This window comes from Periplaneta americana, chromosome 11 (genome assembly GCF_040183065.1).
Source record: "Periplaneta americana isolate PAMFEO1 chromosome 11, P.americana_PAMFEO1_priV1, whole genome shotgun sequence".
NCBI lineage: Eukaryota > Metazoa > Arthropoda > Insecta > Blattodea > Blattidae > Periplaneta > Periplaneta americana.
The window spans coordinates 125,376,157-125,397,507 of record NC_091127.1 but is presented as its reverse complement, the minus strand read 5'-3'; the positions used below and the strand labels follow the sequence as shown (position 1 = coordinate 125,397,507).

Genomic DNA, 21,351 nt, shown 5'->3' with positions numbered 1-21,351 from the left:
GAGTCGAAAATCCTTGTGACACTTCCTCGTCACACAGTTTTCATAATGTCTTCTTCAGAGGATGAGGATGCCTTGGCTCTCCAAAACTCTCTCATATAAAAAAAAAACTGAAGAAAGTCGCCTTAGGCCTATATCGAATTTCTACTGTACCGATTTCGTTGACATTGGTCATAGATTGTACGGCGGGACAAGGGCAAGGATTCGCTGGCGTTACATGATTACCTGATATTTGTCTTACAGTTAAGAAAAACCTCGGAAAATGTCTACCAAATAATCAGTCCAGTCGAGTATCCAGACCAAGCTATAGAGCTCTGATTCAGTAGGCAAACGCGCTTATCACTTGAGCTAAGTCGGTGGCTAATCCGTGTTTCAACTGTGTGGTTTTCATTCCCAAACATGTACTCCTCACAGCCTATATTCCTTTCACATCTTAAGCCTGAAGATCATCCTGAGAGTTATTGTCCCTTACATATATTTTCTTGTTCCTAGGCAAAACGCGAACGAAGGACAAGTACCGAGTGGTATATAGCGATCACCAGCGACTAGAACTGGAGAAGGAGTTCCACTACAGCCGGTACATCACCATCAGGCGTAAGGCGGAACTCGCAGCCAACCTGGGACTCTCAGAACGACAGGTCAGAATTTGCTTACATTATTTCTTTACACATGTTTTGGGGTGTACGCATTCTGCTTGGAGAATATCCGCAGTCTTTGAGTGATCCAGGAATGATAAATTACTCTACACTCTACAGTTTAACGACACCTGAGAAACAACACAAGAAGCAGGCACAACAACCATGCCAGGAAGGAACAGTAGATAATTTATTACAAAGGATTCTCAAGATCATTTAGCGTAATATTTGAGGATGGTAAAGCGAAGTTCAGATACAGTATACAGGTACAAAGCAGTAGGTAGGCCTATTGTGTTGAATCACATAAAGCTTATGAAATATCACTATGAGATCTGAATTAAGTTGGAGTAGGTAAAAGACACTTAGTGACGCATGAACATGCAATAATGTCTAATACCTGTCTACAGAAGAAGAAAAATGAGAAATATTACTCTTGTTTTCTAACAGTCTTACTAATAAACCGTGTATAGTTGTTATACGATACTTATGCAGAGTTGAGACAGGAAAAGTTTACTAATAAACCATGCATAAGCAATGGATGTATAAACAGGCTGTAACTATGCAATGGGATTTGCTTTGCAGTGGTTATATACACGAAACCCCTTGTTGCGTTGTATATAGAGAAAAAATGGCCGCCCCTCTAACAGCTGTTCGTACCGACTGTCATTTTATGATGATGGTTGTCTTGTAACCACAGAAGAATAAACCGAAGAGCACAAAATAATTAGAATAATATTGCTGTAGCTTGTAGGCCTACTCTCTGACCAAAATATAGTGTGGTAATCGATAAGAGCCAGTTGTACTATCGATACTTAACATGGCACACTAGAGCGCTCTACCGGATGCAATAGAGAACCTCAGTTATTCTATCACCTTTCGTAACGAATCAATGACGAAACTATGACGTAGCTGTGTAACAGCTATACTGTTATACACCATGTATGTAGTGATTATTAGTAAGGAATTTACACACGACGTATAAACGAGCTACTCATTGTATAAGACAGTTAAACGTCTGTAGGCCTATATAATTTTTTCTAGTATTAGAAAGATCGTAAATTCTGTAATGTTCGGGAAAAGTGGCACAAGTCAAAAATGTTAACTTTACAGGAGAAGAAAAAAAAACTGTCTTCACACTGGTTTGTGTTGATTTGATTTTCTTCTGTATGAATTATTGTAATGCGAGAAATACTTATGTATATTTTCCCAAGCGAGCAGATGTTCCGTAAGTTGACAATAAATTAATAAAAAATGTTTGTAGAAACTGACTTATGCTACTTTTCCCCGAGCACTGCAGAATTGCTGGTAGGCCTACTAGTTTTGAGCAATAATTACACTTTTTTATTCCTCATATTGAAAGTTCAAAACAGCTCTTTCAATACAATTAACGCTCAATGCATTAAAAAATTCAATGATATTTTCTTTTGATTCCACGTAATTTGACTTTGCAGGTCATATTCTATGTGTTGTTTTATTCCCGGCGCTTAAGATGAACGACTAGGATGTTGAAAAAGATTCACCACTTCAAAATACCACTTAGGGGCTTTCAAACTTATTCATTGCTGTGAAAACGGTTTGGTCATTTGACAATTGAATAGAAGTGGATTCTCTTCGATGGTTTACGACGAGTATGTTTGTCTGTAAACAAGGTCTTTTACGATTCAAGTTGTTTGGGTGAACTGTCTCGAGGACGGCGATATTCAGCACTGTCCCTCTGAACATTTTGTTCTGGAAGTGCAGAAGTCTGCTTCCAATGCGAATACGCCTACAAAATAAATGTGCTTCCCTACTATCTGAAGTCTCAAATGGTAGATAGCCGGAATAATAATAATAATAATAATAATAATAATAATAATAATAATAATAATAATAATAATAAAATAATAATATATATGTATATATTCAGGATTCTACAGCTACTGTGCCAATCTTCCAAAGCCTTTTGTCTTGTGCGTCTTCAGCCCTCAACCCCCTCTTGAGCATGACCTCCATTACTTCGTTGTCCCAAGTTCTTTCTAGTCTACCTCTACCTCTTCTTCCTGGAGGTTTCTACTGGTAAATTTGTTTAGGCCATCTATCTTCACCCATTCTCATCAGATGACCAAACCACTTCAAACTCTTATTTTCTATTCTATTTAACACTGTCTCTTCAGCATCCATTCTATGCCTAATTTCTTCATTTTTAATGTGGTCCAAGCGGGAGACTCTAGCACTTCGTCTCAAATAATCCATTTCTACGGCCAAAATTCCTTTTCTATAATATGCATTCGTTACCCATATTTTACTTCCGTAATTTAATACAGATTCAATTAACATTTTGCCAATATATTTTTTGGTATCCTTCCAAAGATGTTTATCCCACCATATAGAATTTAAACATGTTTTTTTTTACTTTGTTCAATTCAGTTTTTTATTTCCTCTTCGCCTATAATAATAATAATAATAATAATAATAATAATAATAATAATAATAATAATAATAATAATAATAATAATATACCCCTCAAAAACTATAGAGTTTACTTGTAGGATCCTAAAGTTCTCTAATATACACCTCTTTATGGTTATGTATTCACACATTTAATGCAACGGGAAGAGGGTAAACTTCACTGTCTTATGCCATAGTAAGAGAAAATACATACAAATATACAGTTACACGCCCACATCAACAGATTCAACTTCAATTTTCCAAATACCTAACTTTAATTGCACGTTTTTTGCAATTTTATATATAAAAATACAATTATATTGTCTCCAGTACATTTTCAGAACACATTTTGAACAATATTTACATTGTCAGATTACAAAAAGACAGTTATGCATGATGTGACACCTTGTCACACTGTTAAAAGAGCGAAAATCTTTGCCAGAGAAACTCTAGCAGATTATTACAACCAAAGTCATTGAGAAAATTCCACGCAGAGTTGAGGCTATTATTAAAGCAAAAGGGGGACCGATAAAATTAAGGACTTCTCACATTGTCATTTCGTAATATGAAAATGTAAATATTTTTCAAAGTGTGTGCTGGAGAAGTAGTTGTTTATTTTCAAATATGCTTATAATATAAAATTGCAATAAATGTAGAATTGAAAGTACGAGTATTTGAAAAGTTGTGGACGATTCTTTGGGTTAGGGAAACATGTAGAATTCCCCATCATCTGCTGCACATTTATTTGTAAGAATCTTGCTGCTGCAATAGCATTGCTTTCAGCGCACTATGTTTCAATTCACCGCTCTACATCTTTCCTTGTCCTAAGCTTAATTTCAAATCGCGAGTGGCTGTTATTGTACCACTTCACAATGAATGCAACCTCAATTACATACAAGTAACAGTTTCTGCACGACACAAACTCTTGCTTCCCACGTCTGAACCATGAGCCAAAAATACGGGAAATGTGCTCATTTAGGTCTCAGTTTATAACAGCGCTTTTAATGGTTAATAAGGGATGCGCGATTATGTATAACAGTTGTGAAAGACAGGTCTGAAATTAACGGGGATCTGTGAGAATTTGTGTTCCATTTTTCGTTTTGAATTCAATATCTCAGTATTGCTTTAATTAATATTAAGTTCATCTAATTAGTCACTAGTAATTAAGCGCTTTTAGATTCAAATTAAACAATCACATTCTAATTCATGGAATTGCTTGTTGAACACCTGTCAGGTTGCGCAACTTCGGCTTAACCCATGAATTGTAATAAATATTGTAACTATGCTGTTGTAAAATTGACAATCAATATGCAATGTATTTTATTATTATTATTATTATTATTATTATTATTATTATTATTATCATCATCATCATCATCATCATCACTATCATCATTGCTATCTCTGTTTTCCTTTTTTTTTTCTTCTTGTATTCGCTCGATGAAAGCTCTATGGTGTTCTTTTGACCCTGTTTATTCTTTATAGGGCTTTAATTTAATTTGTGTTTGTATTTCTTTTTTGTATTTATATGTGCTATCTGGTAGGATGGAACACAAGGCCCAGTCATATTAAATAAATAAATATAAATAAAATCGTGTAAGGATCGCTCGGCTCTTCCAAATTGATTTAATATATTGCCGCCGTCATAGCTCGAAAGCAGGTCCCTAGCATATTAGCAAATCATGTTACTCGTAATTTTACGAGGCAGTTTTGTTGAAAGAGTTTAATTTGAGGTATAGTGACATCAGGGATTGCCGAACGCTATTCGAAATGTACTTTTCTGTCTATTATTATTATTATTATTATTATTATTATTATTATTATTATTATTAAGTTATAGGTATGTCGATTACGGTCTTTGTCTAATCATTTATAATTGTATTTCTTGTTTGCATTATTAGTTGCCATTTCTCATCTAGTTATTTAGATTAACAATAGAAGTACAGCTTTGTTTAATAGTATACAAATTCAAAATGTTTAATATTTTTGCATTATCTTTCTGTTTTGTGTTACTATAATTATAAACGTTCTTGTTTTGAGTAATTGAACGTTATTGGTTAGTGTCTTCGCTACCCAGAGTTTATATAAAAGTACAAAAATACTATGTTTACTGACAAAGGTAATGGCCTGGAGAAATAAGTACAGACATAGATGCTGGCATTAGATAAGGATGTCTACTATCACTAATGCTTTTGTAAGTACTTATACTGGCGATGTCATTTTTAAATTGCAGAATATTTTAGATGATCATTTTATTTTATTGACGAAATGAGTGTGAACAGCCTATTATTTTCTGATGACCAAGTAATTATTGCTAACTCGGAGGACCTGTTACAAAAAGCAGTAGTACTTTGGTTCAAACGATGAAATCAGGATCAGTGTCTTGTAGAAGCTATGTACAGCCAGACAAGAATCCTCAGATGAAATATAGTCTGTGTAAAGTGACTTGAACAAGGTCTGTTCGAAATCCACAAACAAACAAAAACATGTGGACGAAAAAAGTTGGTTGAAATGTCCTCCCCAACATTTATTTCTGTTATTTCGTTGTTCGGGCTCTATTTAACGGATTTCCATAACATTTTAGAAACATTCCGAGTTTCGCAGAACTTAAGCTTTCAACATTGTAATGTTCTCGGACAACATGTAGCTATGTTTCTATTTCAATCTTCCGTTTTCTCTCAGATGGTTCCTGTAAATTGCTAAAACTGCGTAATCCTATTACCTATACACAGTGGCGGCTCGTGAACTTGTGGATTGGGGGAGCTGCAGTAGATTTTGGTACATACAAATTTCACTTCTTGATATCATTACTAATAAGCATAGGACAAAAATAAATGCACAAAAATAAATGCACTACATATCGACATATCGACTTATTTGGGAAATGTCTGTGGCATCATTCGCCATAATCTCTATAAAAAAAAACTAATACCATCGATTTCAGTCTGAATTTCAGATCGGCAGACACTCAACTCACAATCTACCAGTTCATCCTGAATTGTTTTAGAATTACCTTTAAACAGTGGCATGTTCCAAATGATTTTTGAGAGGCTCGTTTAGATTACTCACGGACTGTAGCAACCCACGAAATACACCAGGGTTCTTCGACTCGTTTTTTCATCATGTCCACCTAAGGGGAAGTTCATATTGCCACAAAATTTGATACAATTAATATTTTTTAAAATAATTTCACAATTTTTTCCAACTTTTTGATTATGTTTGAGGATATTTGTTCTGTTCACTTCATTTAATTGCGCGGCAATATTAGTTTTGCCTAACATAGCCAATGAAACAACATTTTTCAAGTGAGACTGCGAAGATTCGTGCTTTTTAATTTTTAGGGGCAAATGTCCTAAATCTGTCACCCACTCCTAGTCCATGCAGTGTCACCACCGAAGAGGAGGCAAAGAAAACAAAATACTGGTTAAGTTACGGTACTAAGACGTCACACCAAAGCAATGGTCAACAATTTTCTGAAACTGGAAAATAAGTTTCTTTCGTATTTTACATGCTATATCAAAAGGATTCTATTCGTGCAATCATTTTGAGTTAAGGCAAATCCTATTAAGTTCTGCTGGAAACTGGATATCTACGTAATAATAAAGCAAAAGGTAATATTAATTTCGTTATATTAACTCGATAAGATTCTACAACAATAAGTATGTGAAGAGAAAATAAAAACTTTGTCATTAAGTTTCAAGGGAATAGAGAATCCATTTGACGTAGCATTACAATAGTGATGTGGGAGTGGAGGAAAGATCTTCCCTTGTAGTATGGCTCTGCAAGCCACTGCAGCGAAATATGGGTTTTAAACAGCGGCAGTTTCCCTCTGCTTCCCTTCACCTCTATCCCCTGACCAAGCAAGAGACACTCTCTACGAGCTGTCCCACCCTGCAGATCCCAGGATGACTTTGAATGCAGTGCCAATTCCAGTACATTCGACGCGCAAAAAGATTATGCATAAGATAATAGTACATATTCCCGGCCAGATGAAATATAAAGCAATTTACCGATAAAAGCTGTAACAATTCTTCTACAAATTAAAATAAATATTATTTCTATTTTCCTGTCAAAGTAGGGAGTGCTACAGCTCGGCAGCTCTTATGGACAGGCCGCCCCTGACTATACATTACATACAATACTTACCTACATAGTTTCTGTCATTAGCATCAACACAATCAGTCACTGGTTGGCATGTTGGTCTTTCATCAGGCTGGTCGGATTCAATATCCAGCCTGGTCGTGGTAGAATTTTTTTTAAGTAGGTTATTTTAGACGCTTTATCAACACCTCAGGTTATTTAGCGTCTGAATGAGATGAAGTGATAATGGCGGTGAAATGATTCCGGGGTCCTGCACCGAAAGTTACCCAGCATTTGCTCATATTGGGTTGAGGGAAAACCCCGGAAAAAACCTCAACCAGGTCACTTTCCGCAACCAGGAACCGAACTCGGGCCACCTGGTTTCGCGGCCATACGCGCTAACCGTTATTCCACAAGTGTGGACTAGTAGAATTTATGGTGGGCAAAACAGACATTTTAGAAGGTATTTCTCGGGTGTCCCCGATTGCCCCTTTCATTCGGCCAGCTCTCCCCACATCTCCCGCACTTCATCTATCAAGAGTAAAAGTTAAAAATACGCTATGATGAGGTATTTGAAGTAGTAGGACTTTCCTTGGCTGATACAGGTTATAAAGGTCTTTGAGCTCCGGGTCATGAGATTTAATGTGTCGTAGAGGGATTAGACACCCTGTAGCACTGAGGTAGGATTGCCGCCTGTTAGGGTTTATGAATGTCAATCAATGATCACAGGATGGACTCATGGCATTAAAGGGCGTACTATGGACTGAAGTGAGCCTAAGTGTATCGATTCGTTGAATTGAATTGAGAGAGAGGAAATGGGAGGATAAATTTAAAAGGTACATGAAAATGCGTCCTTGCAAAGAGTGTTCGGGAATGAAAAGAACTAAATATGTGAGCTCCAAGCCTATTGGCCACTTGTCTCACTCTGGGTCACGCTGTTCCACTGAAGGAGCTCTAGAAAATTTTGAAGGGGAAAGTGGAAAATGGACGTAATCTATTAGGTACCACAAATGGGGGAAGAGGATGATATGTTCGAGATAGGATCGGAAGAAAAAATGCCTGAAGGTATAAGTCTACATATTGAAAGGTATTGTGTACTTTCGAAGTGCAAGTGGAGTCGAGTAAACTCGCTCGTGTAACAGGTGATATTCGAAGGCTGAGCCAAGACCGCCGGAAGAAACGCCTGGAGTTGTAAGTGTGCACGTCCCGAGTTCGGCCTTCTTAAGAAAATTTGAAGTGCCCTTTATTGTATCAGCCCGTTATTCTTTGTTTGAAGTGAATAAAACAGAATATTGCCTTCGAATATGAGATTTACCAGCAACATTCAAACAATCATTATTTTATACAAGACCACAAACCTCAGTGTGTTGTTTGCATGCATCTGCTGACTGTTCAATAGAAACAACGTTACATATCCTAAACCAAGAACATCTGAAGAAATATGATGGAACTTCTACAACTGTGCTGATTAAGGTGATGGAAATAAGTTGGAATAACTTATCGGTAATTTTGTCATAGTTCGTAACCAAAAACTTTAGGGTTTGAATGCTTCATATGCTGCAAGATCATACTCAAGCATCTCAAATAGAAACAATGAAATCCTACCTTATTGTTTCAAGAAGGTAAACATTAACGTGCAGCAGTTACCGAAAATTAGTTCGAAGTATAGTTTTATGTTAGTCTATAACTAGACCTCGAATTTTTAGGCACATAGGGCCGTATTTATAGACATTTTTAGCGCGGGTTTTCGGTGGATTATCAGCGTTTTTCGTATTCATAAACCAGTGTTAGCGATAGGATATGATTTGAATTCTGTACTAGTAACCAGTGGATATCTGGGGCTAGCTTAGTACGCTCGTAGCGCGTACTTCGAAATGTCTATGAATACGGCCCTTAAAAAATAACTTTTAGACACCTAATATAGGCACTAAAAACATAGATTTAGGCACCTAAAAAAGAAAAACTTAGAGCAGCTAAAATGTAATTTCTATCCACACAAATTACAGTAACTATAAAAATGTAATTAATTAGTATTAAGTATTACTGAGAAAAAAACTGTTAAAAATATTACGGTTAGAAACTTTATTTATGTTAAGTCTTGAATTAGGCTATGAATAATGGTACGTAATTTGTAATGAATAATCTATCGGCCTCTTTGCTCTAAGGCTGCTAATACATAAGTGCTCATATTACAATTAAATTAATTAATTTATCAGTGAATTTACAATTAACATATTATTCATGATTGGCATTGCAACACAAAGTTTTTCTCAAATTTTCTGAAAATTTGTCCTTTCTTAGATAGAACTATTTTATAAGCGAAAAAATTCTTCCCAGTGATACTAGAGAAATGGATGCATATTTAAATCTAGCAATATTTTCCATGCTAATTTCTTTAGGAAGAACTACATCTTCCCGATTCATCACATTTCTACTTTCTGCTCAAGAGCTCAACAAAAACCAGACACCTTCCAGGAAGTTCTTCATTTTTACAACCAAATTACTACAGGATATTTGTAAACGCCCTAATGATATTAAAAACTCTCTCTTTCACTGCTACACGAAAATTTAAAAATATGTACGTAACAAATAGAAATAAGTAATTTTAAGTCTAGAATCTTAAAAATAGTTCTCAATGGGCAAAATACGTATTTTTAGGCACCATAAAACCGCTTTCAAACGTTAATATTTTAAATAAAATGTGAAGATATCTGACTAGTTTTAGTTTATCTTTACAGAAAAAATAGGGCATTTAACCTAAAATCCGAGATCTAGTTATAACAAGTTTAATTTTTCTATTATGCATCAATTTTATGAAATATTTAGAACTGTCATTTATGCCCGTATACCTACAGCATAACTGGTTGAAAGCAGCAGCTTATATTCTGTTATCACTAATTTGCTAACTTCATAAAAATTTTCTACCTTCCGTCTTGGTTTGACATGCGGTAGAGATTATTTTCAAATTGGATAGTCCTGTTCTAAGGCATCGATTTAGAAAGATCTGCAATCTTGTGCATTTATGTTAGCTTCGACAACTCTCAAATCACGCAATATGGCGTGTACATACACTGGCACGGTCGAAAAGATTTCAATGTAATGATAATGACTGTGTAAACCGAATTATTTATGGCGAACCTACCCTGGTCGATTTATCACTTAGATATGTCATAGGATACGTTGGTTATCTAACACTAGCCGAGCTACATCTTGCCCAAAATAGCATATTATGTACAGTTCGTTGTACATCATGTCTCGCCTTAGAATGAATAAGTTCTCCTGAAAAATGTATGATACTCGAGTTATACAGGGTGTTTCCGAGTTAGTGTTACAAACTTTCAGGGATGATGGCGAAGGACACATGTATCAATTTGAGATAGGAACCCTGGTCCGGAAATGACCGAGCCGAAAGTTACAAGCAAAAATAGTTGTTTGGAAATGATATAATTTTATTCATCTGTACACCTTATTTACGTGTATTTATCTGTACGTCTTACACATACTGTATTCATCCGACGTTGTTTACGTTGTCTACTTACAGTATTCCATTCAGTGCGCTGTCTGAGGGATGGGGACAGGAGACTACATTAAAGCAATGCAGATAGCGTAATGTGTAACGGACATGGTCGGTTCTGATATGCACGTTTGTAGACAGCAGTTTATGTGTAGGCTACAAGTTGCAGTGTTCAGTTGATCAGTCCTAGTGAAATGGAGGAGTACACGAAAGCGGAATAAGCAGACCTGATTTTCGAATACGGATGAGCCAATGGGAACAGTAGACAAGCTCACAGATTGTATCGGGCAAACACCCACGTAGGAGACATCCGACCCATACCATCTTTCCACGACTGTTCCAAAAGTTAAGGGAAGGAGGGCACGTGGTGCCAAATTACAATTCAATTTCCACACAACTATTTTTGCTTATAACTTTCGACTCAGTCATTTCCGGACCATGGTTCCTCATCTCAAATTTATACATGTGCTCTTCCCCATCATCCCTGAAAGTTTGTAACACCACCTCGGAAACACTCTGTAGATATGAAATAATGTTGGCGAAAGGCTGTCTTCATCGGTGGGTATCTCTTCCGTCAGTTTACCACTTGCGTATTTACACGCATATTAGTCCTTTCGTCCTATTTTGTTTAATGCAAAAAAAAGTATGGATGGGTCTTGTATGAGCATATATAAAGAAGCTAAGAGAAATCCTAGATACAGAAATTAATTTAAAAATCCCAATACACTTTTTTCCGCGAAGTCAATCACATTCAATTTAAATGAAACAGAATAACTCGCTCGCTAATTCATTTTTACATTCACACCTGACACTGATCTCTTCCTCTGAATGGCTGCGCACTGTACGAAAAACAATACCATCAGTAGAAAAAGAAAGAGACTTCGTTTCTCTGCCTTTTCCATGAAAATGGAAGAACTAACGGGACAGAGTACGGTGGGTACTGCAGGATAAACAGACAAAGAGCGTATTCCGAATCTCACCAGTGAGCAATCCGATGGCATCACGGTGTTCCGAAGTCCATCGATGACGTCATTGATGCTCCACCTGTGTCGCACCGGTGCCATCAACTTGCAGAGGTGGTGGCAGTCTCCATCAGCCGCCATCAGTGAATCTGATTGGTTCTTGTATAGGGCGGGAATTAGCAGACGAATAACATCGTGCACTGTTGTGTCATGGCGGTGTGTTCTGCTTTAGTTCTGCTGTATTGTTTGTAATGAGCACAACGTAAAAACAATATGTTAATTGCTTATGAGCGAACATGTCAACGGACCCGTTATTACTACCGGTCCAAGAAATAAATTGTTTATGTTATATTTTCTTTGAACGAGATGGGAGTACGAAAATCTCGCAAAATTTTGCTAGCGTAGCACAGACAACAACTTGTACAGTCGTCATGACAGCCATCGATCCTTCCAGCAGTTTTGTTCCTTATTTCGCTGCAACGTGACGTCATTGATGCCACCGGACCGGTGAGATTCGGAATACGCTGAAAGAGAGATGCCCTTCCTCTTTGTCAGAGCGGTGACAATTGGAGAAGTAGCGGGGCAATAGGACAGAGAATGGTTTCAGAAGCAGGTTTTACTTTGCAAACTTTCCATGAGAACTTGTGATTGATAATGTACACTACTATGCAAAAGTCTTAGGTAGGAATTCAAAATCTAGAGCCTTGTATTGTACAATGTCAATGACATAGGCAGAGAGAGGACAGTTCCTTGGGGAGGACAAAGCAAATCATAGAATCTCCCAACATAATGGTGTTATGGGGGACACCATTTACCTCCTCCCCCCGTTATGGCTTGGCCGTGGTACAGTATATCGGAATATGATCTTTATAAAGATATTTTCGTGGGGCATGTTTCTTGCAGTGTTACATCCATATCCGCGATGTTTCGGACCGAGTTGTAAAGGGCTTGAACAATAGGTTTACTACAAATTATAATAGGACATAACTAAAACAATCTCCCCCTTTTTCTCTCTCTTACAGATACACATACATACATCAATAAAACTACGTAATAATGCTAACAAACTTTTTATATGCAGCTTACCTTCCTGAAGATGTCATATGAAATGTAAACTTTAATTATTTTATTTAAACTCGTCTTTAAATTTACACATTACACCGGGATCACTTTTCTTTTTTCTACATTATTGTGCAGTATGTTATTCATATTTCTCCAAGTGGTAGCCTGAACACCTGCATACTTATAGGTTAATATGTGAGTACAGGCCTGTTACAAAAGAAATATTACAGTGCTCCCATTTCCCAAATGAAGTATAGAAATTCTTATAAACTAACATTCAGAAATTTAAAATGTGTATTATAGTACAGACCGGTAATTCACTTTCAGGAATTGAACGAATTAGAGGGAACGAAATCTGAAGGAAAAACACGGAACTAAAAACAATCAACTTACCAAAGTAAATGAACCAGATGAAGAATGAAGTCTGAAAGCAAAATTTTTAATTGAACAAATCCAGACTTTCGGGGGGAAAAATTGTAAATTCCATTAAATCACACTGAAAATCTGCATCCTGTTAGTTAACAAGTCATCAATAAATCTCAAATAAGACTGTAATATGCTTGGCATGTTTATAATCTTCGTACTCGAACAGTAATGCAAAATTAATGAAAGAATTTTCATGATACACAATGTTAGTAATGGAACTATTAATCATTTAATAGAACTGCGAGACGAAGCTAGCGGCAGAAATTGTCATGACACTCAGAGACCCAATCATGATCATGCTATGCGCCAGCTTAAATAATCTCGTAAGAACGGTCCAGACACATGATCTGAAGACATGAATTTGTCAATTTAAGCACAAACTTTTGAATTCAATACTTTCTAACATTAATAGAAAAAAAGAGTTCAGACAAGTTTGGGAGGGGGGCAGTGCTCCCCATGCCCCCCATAACTCCGCCTATAGTCGAAGATTGGGAGTCTTCTAATATGCGGATACATAGGCTACTTTTTTTAATTTTGTTCTTAAAGTAGAGGAGGGTGTCAGGGGCGGATGCAAGGGGGGGATTAAGGGGATATAGCCCCTCCCGAAATTTTGAGAAAAATACGAAACAAGAAACAAATATAATATTAATTTTAATTCGTGAATGTACATAGGAATTAGAGAGTTTTCCACGTAAATTCTCTTTGCTAAAGTGTTAGGTAAATTCCAAGAACTGCAGGAAGACAAACACAGCGTTCTTACTTCAAGACAGAGTCATGAAGAGTATTTTAGGTTTTTAATTTTCCTTCTCTTCTTAGACTATTTCATTGGTCAGCTCAAGGACAGGTTTTTAAATCATAAGGAAATCCTAAAGTCCATACAAACGTTTCTGCCTAAAAACATAGTGCGAGCATCAGATGAAGATTAGAAACTGCTGTTGAGGCTATAGTAAATCAGTGGCCCAGTGATGTTGATGCATCACAGAGTCTTTCTTCAATGAATTGAAGAAGTGGAGAAGAAATTTCCTTGATCAGAAAAATCTTCACCTAATACTTACTGACTTTATATCATCTTTGAACAGGTGCAATGAAATTATTTTTCCCTGCATTCACAAGGCGCTGAAACTTTTCTGCACATTGCCTGTAACTACAGCAACACCAAAACGATCGTTCTCAACATTGGGGTATTTGAAAACTTACTTGAGGAGCACGATGGGAGCAGACAAATTAAATGGACTGGCCTTGATGTAGCCTATATACTGTACATAAAAATGTAGAAGTAAAAGCTCATGAAGTACTGGATGAAATGTCTAAGAAGCCTCGTCGCCATCTTCTGCAAATGTCATTCTGTCATTGTTTTTGTATTGCTGTCATTGTAAATGTTAAAATAAAAAAATTATGGTTTATTTAACAACGCTCGCAATTGCCGAGGTTATATCAGCGTCGCCGGTGTGCCAGAATTTTGTCCCTCAGGACTTCTTTTACATGCCAGTAAATCGACTGATATGAGGCCTATCGCATTTTAACACACTTAAATGCCATCGAGCTGGGTTGGGGTAGAACCCGCAATTTCGAGTACAGAAGGCTATACCGACTACGCTACTCAGGCCAACTTGTAAATGTTTGTGACTCAGAAACAAATTGTGAGTATATAAACTTATTTCTCATTACTCCATTTTTACTATCTCCTCAAATCCCTCCCCGAAAAAAAATCCTGCGTCCGCCCCTGGAGGGTGTTATATGCGAGGGGTTCTAATAAGTTAGTAAATAAGGTATATATAAACGTAGTGTAGTACCAACATACATGCATAGGCATCTTACAGCTTCTGTTAAGCGACTTCGGTATAAGAAACAAAATAGAAAATATGAGGACGTGCTCAGCAAGAATATCCAGCAGTGTATTCGTATTCATGGTCTCATAGCGGACCGGTAGGTATTCGAAATAAGGTAAAAGTGTGTTTTCCGTCTATAAAATGTGTTGAACAATCCGTGCGCGATATCCGCGAAGTTTGGTTGCAGTTTTATTTAAATAATAATGGACGTAATTTGGCGATGTTTATCTGGACATTGTGTTTGATTAACGCTCCGTAATTACCTCTTTATTTCGATCGTGTCCAGATTCTGTCCACATTGCGATAGTGGCGAGGAATGTGTGGCGGCAATAAAATTCAATGGAAATCGCACGGCGCGTTCAGACGTGGGTATTACATAAGCAGGGTTTCGGCAACAATGCCGGTCGTAAAAATATAAATATTCATGCGTTGGGCAGTAGTTGAAACGCTGCGTGCGTTCACAGGATTTTATTGCGCTGAAGTAAACAATGGATCGACGGAATCGACTACGTTCGGAAATGTTACATAGCGGCAGCAACAGTTGAACGCAACAATGCGGCTATATCGAGTACGTGGGAAATAATAATTGAGGCGGGTTCCGGAATAAGGGCACATGGGATGTGCCCTTTTTCCAAAGATTTCATTAATTGACCGCTCGAGTTCATAGGAATATACCCAACACTTTTCATTTCTTGACTATGCAACAACGGGGCAGGAGAACTGTCATGCAACGATGCTAGGAGTCAGGATCGAGCATCCCGTGTGCTTCGGCAGTTCACTGCTCACAGGTATATCATTCTGTCTATACGCTGTAGTGCAGTTGGTTCGACCATTTAGAGATTGAGACTTATAGGGTAATAAGAATAAAGCTTAAGTACTTTCTCAAGGTTTATACTTTTGAGTATGAGTACTTCCTGTGATTATATACTCGTAACCACTAGAACATACTCATATTCGTAAGAATAAAGACATTCTACCTAACGCGAATATATACTCATCTCTACAGCCTTCTTGATCGTTTAAAAGTTAGTATGTACTCGTGTTACCTATCCTCTTTGACCACATTGCACCGTGATGCTCAGTTTTTCTTTATAGACTTTCACATGCTATCAGCATGCTGTAGTGGTTTGTGTTTCGTTTTTATAAATAAGTAAATAAACAAATAAATAAACAAATTAATTAATTAAATAATAAAATAAATTAATTAAATAAACAAATAAATAAGTAAAATAAATGAATGAATAAATAAATAAACATGAAAGAAAGCGTGAATCAGATAAGTGACGTTAATAAACAGGAAACAAAGAAAATAGTACTGGGAGATCGTCATTACGGGATGTTGGATAGAGATTACAATCCATTTCTAGAATTCCAGTTATGCGAATTCTATTTTTTATTATAGACTTATATATACACCGTGTTCCGCTTATAAGTATAACAAAAGAAATAGCTATAACTTCTGAATTAATACAAGTATATAGTTGAAACCAACTGCTACAAAGAATGAAAACTGGGAATTTTTGTTACCTTATGTTCCATAAACCTCAACATGGCTTCCATTGGTGGCACGGGAAATATCCAACCGGTATTCAACCTCGACCCAAGTGTTATGAAGCATCTGTGGTGTAACATTGTTGACAGCAGCATAAATTCTTTCTTGTAAGTCTGCCAAATCACGTACTGGCGTCCTGTAGACCTGGTCCTTAACAAACCCCCGCAGGAAAAAATCAGGTGGTGTTAGATCTGGTGATCTGGCAGGCCATGTGATGTACGGTGATCCTCTTCCGATCCATCTTGCAGGGAATTGTTCGTCTAAGAATGTGCGAACCATGTTGGCAAAGTGTGGTGGAGCCCCATCTTGCTGGAAAATTGCTCCATCTGGGAGTTGTGGCACAGCATACAGTTGCAACATATCCAGGTACGTGTTTGCAGTGACTGTCTTTTCAGCAAAGAAATAGGGACCAATGATTCTGTCACGCATGATCCCACACCAAACATTCCATTTAGGGGAATCCCGTTGGTGTTCAATTACGACACTTGGATTTTCCGACCCCCAGATGCGACAATTGTGTCGGTTTACTTTTCCACTGACAACAATGGATTAAAACTTCCCAATTTCCTCTTTACAATGGTACCAATCTTAACCCATTTGCATGCATTATTATGAAATTATAACTATTTCTTTTATTATACTTATAAGCGGAACACGGTGTATATATATATATATAATTTAAAGTTACAAGTAATTGCATTTTGCAATTCAAATTTTACAAAATAAACTAATTGTTAATTATATTTAACAATACAATCTAACCTTATAATTTGATAGCCATTCATATTTTTATAGGTTGTTTTTTTATGAATAAGAAATACGTGTTTAACTTTTTTCACATTCACTTTTGTGAAGCGTTAAAGGCTTCTGAAGTTCACGTCTTTTTCTATATTTCTCCATAAGGTACTACATCGTTCATAAATTCTGCCATTTTTTTATTTAACTTTAAACTGAACACAAATCAACAAATATTCAGAATTGAACCTACTACAAACCATACCAGAATAATATGAGAACGAACTTATAAATATAAGAATATACTAGCTTTTATTCGTATCAAGCATGAGTATATATTCTGTAAAAGATGGACACTTGAGTGTATTGTACTATGCTTCCATGTTATGAGTATGTAATTAAAAATGAGTAGGTACTCAAATGTTTTTATTCTTACTAACAAGAGTATATACTAAAAAAGTCCAGTATATGCTATATATTCATGTTTATTTTTACCACGGATAGAGTATGTGCTTATTGGTGATAGTGTTTCAACAATTTAAAAACTTATCTTGTAATTATTATTAAATAATGGAAGATATTTGGAGTAATTTTGTTCTATACCTGCTTCTTGGAAACTCCTACTTAACTTGTATTGTTTCGTGGAAACTCAAGCAAAAAAGAATGCTAATTCAGTGGCATCGTTTTTGTATGCCTGCCTTCAAATAATTCTTAGAAAATGTCCTAATGTGGAAACTGTCATAATGATGTCTGATGCCGTAGGACAAAATAGAAATTCGACGCTTCTGAAGTTTTCTGCTTGGTTTGCCAAGGTATATCAGGTTGAAGTAATCCATATTTCCTGTTTGTTCACTCATTTACACAATGTGACAAACTTTGGACTCGTGAGATCTGCTATGAAAAGAAAGAAACCATTGGAACTGCAAAGCCATGGTTGAAAACTATAGCAACATGCAGAAAACATCCTAGTAAGTTGTAATGGATCATATTATTATAAAAGAGTGGGATACAGCTATAACGCCTTATTTCATGAAGACCTCATCTCCTAGACGCAAATTACAATTATGAAGTATTTTATAGTGAAATACAAAGTGGATGGTACTTTTCGGTGCTCCGGAAATTACAACCCCTTATGGATTCCCTTCAACTATTTCATCATACTGAATAGAAAAAGGTATAGTGATATCAAACCTACGATTGTTCCATTCCCAACAATCAGCCAAAGCAAGGTTGAAAACATAAGATCTCTATTTTAGTACTTAAACGAAGACGACGTCAAATGGCTAGAATTTGTCCTCGAAGAATCTCAACGTATAGAAAAACAAAATAGTACTATGCCTATGCATTCACAATAAACGTTTTGTAAAATAAGTTGATTAATGAGTTATTGTTATTATTATTGCTATACTATTCATTGAAATACAATGAGAATGTGAATATCTTTTATGTTAATTTTTTTTCCTATTTATAATTATTTTTAAATAGTTTTATCTTTGTTTATTATTTCGTTTTCATCACTCCTTAAGTTTATTTAAAGCAAATAAAAGTATCTTTGGAAAAGGAGGCACATAGATCTTACCTAAGTCCTGAATTCGTTCCTGTAGGTATTTAATGCGGATGAAACATTTTAAATAAAAAAACACATTTTACTCTTCAATACAAATTCTCTTTGTAGTCCTACCTTCATGAAGATACAAGACACACCTCTGTTCTGGATAGCATCAGTTTTCATCCTGCAAAAGAAAGGACATTTTAAGCTGTTACTACGAAGTCACAAAAATGTCTGGTGTCCAAACTCGCTTTGTACAGTATTGGCAAAAGTGCTGTGTATTGTGTCAAAATGTGATAATTTCAATATGGATAGTGAAGCCAGAAGTATGTACTGCTATTTAATGTAAAAATATGCAGTTATCTTTGCCGAATAGAGGTAGAAATGTAATATTGATTCCAGATGAAAATAAAACTCTCAAAGTTTTTTCGTCTGTAAGTTTAAGGCACTGAAGGAAACAAAAGACGGTAAGAATTGAACAAATGCAATAAATTTCATTATTACAATTAATTATACAAGATGGATGTGTTTTGTGACTAGCAAAATTTGAATCTGTGACTCTGAAATCAGCTACAGGAGTCGGTCCGGTTTTTTTTTTTTTTTGCAACTACTGTACAATAAAACTAAGAGTCTACAAACTAGTACTGTTATCTGAGCTTTTATATTCACTAGAAAAGTGAATCCTGACTAAAATTAATCAAAATCTCTGGTTACATTCGAAAAAAAGTTGACAATTAATTTTGGTCCCATTCTAGACATGGGTGTATGGGAAATCCTAGAAAATAGTGAACTGAGATTCTCATATAAGGATCAGATTTAGTGGTAGGCTAGTGAAAAGCAGAAGGCTATAATCGCTAGGTCATAGTCTATGTCGAAAGCCGTAGATTTTCAACACCCCATATTCGCACATTTTGGTGGGTCACCTTTCTATTGAGATGGAAAGTAGTCTCATCACTAGAGGGCGGATTTTGGCATAGTTGCATCTTTTATTTCTTGAAGGTTAAAGATATGCATGTATGAGAGAAATGTGTTTCATGCTATGGGGAATCAACGGGGGAAGTTTTATAGTGCACATTCAGAGGTTAGTGCATATTTTTCAAATATTTGCATGTGGATGCAATATATTATACTTTTTATCAGAAGATCGTTACTAATGAATGACTTCTCAAACTTACATTTAAATATTAGCTGTTCATTATTTGAAACCCTCTACTTCAACGCAACGACAATCATTCATGATCGTTGAAATTTTAAAATTGTTCCATAACTGTCAGAATAACATTTAATAAAATGAAAACACAAGTTTAAGGTTCAAAACAATTCAATATTTTTACACCCAAACCGGCATTTCTTTGTGTATGAAACAGCGCAGTTGTGACATTGCCCCCCCCCCCCATGGGTCAGGTAGCAGCAGTTATAAATCTTTACAAGTCAGTAAGCAAAACTGATGCAGCAAGGGAAAACACCAAGAAAGTGCTTCCAACAACGGACAGTTTATTGGTGGTCGGAACTCTCTGTTTCTTTCTCTATAGTCTAAATTCTTGCCAGTTTCTTGATCATTGTCATTTTGTAAGTATGAGTGAACAAACATAATGCCGAAGGAAGAAGGTAGCAAAACAATTTTGCTTAAACAGTGGATTGGGGGGAATCCTACATTATCAACGGATGGGAAAATTACCTTCTGCCAAGTATGTGACAAAATTGTGATCTAATTGTATTATAAATCTTTATTATTTAACAAATTGTAATATCAATATAACTCTGCAGTAAATATTTTGTTATATTATGTAGACTGCAGTAAGTTTTATCTTTTTTTTTTTTTTTTGCCAGAAAATTTGGAGAAATATTTAGTTGCGTATTATAACAAAAACAATTGATCAAATGATCATGAAGTGACTCGTGAATGATATTTGATATAATGAATATAATGATTAATGACATGAGTACATGACTAATGAGAATTATATACTCGTAAGTAGGCCTGATCACAATTTAATTAATTATCAAATACATTCAATGACAGAATAACATCATTCCACTTTTGTCATTAGTTCATTACATTTATTACTTGAATAAATTTATGAGAAAATTGTGAATTTCATTAAAAATCAAAACTTTTTTGGTGCATATTTCTTAATTTTTAGACATATTTCCAACGTTTTACTTCATAAATGCATGCATATATTCACTAGTTTTAGTGCATATAAATCTCCCCTCTACTCATCACTGAATACAATCGTGTGAAAAAATTGTCTTCATTTTTCATTCTGTTGAGCATTTCAACACAGAATTAAAGTCATTCTCTTTATCCACATTACTTAAAGCTTGCAGCAACTGTAGTCTGTACAGCTTAAATCGCATACGTGTTCTTAACATCCTTTACACTATCATTTGGGGAATGTTTAGGTCTAAGCTGGCACATTTAACGTATTTCTTTGAGCTACGAACGGTTGTTTCATCTGTAACTCGAGGTCTACCCTAACCTGATCTCCTGTGTGCTACACAGCCAGTTTCAAGAAAACGATTATATCATGCACTAATTGCCGAGCTCTGTGATGGTTCCTTGTGATATTTCGTCCTGAA

At 35.9% G+C, this 21,351-nt stretch overlaps 1 protein-coding gene across 1 annotated transcript in view; it reads left to right on the top strand.

The window, feature by feature from the left end:
* Window positions 1-21,351, top strand: part of cad (caudal type homeobox) — a 308,651-nt gene that overhangs the window by 271,265 nt on the left and 16,035 nt on the right. Inside the window, exon 2 of the mRNA XM_069840010.1 lies at window positions 490-635. Within this exon, the coding sequence (XP_069696111.1) occupies window positions 490-635 (146 nt within the window). The remainder of the gene's footprint in view (window positions 1-489; window positions 636-21,351) is intronic.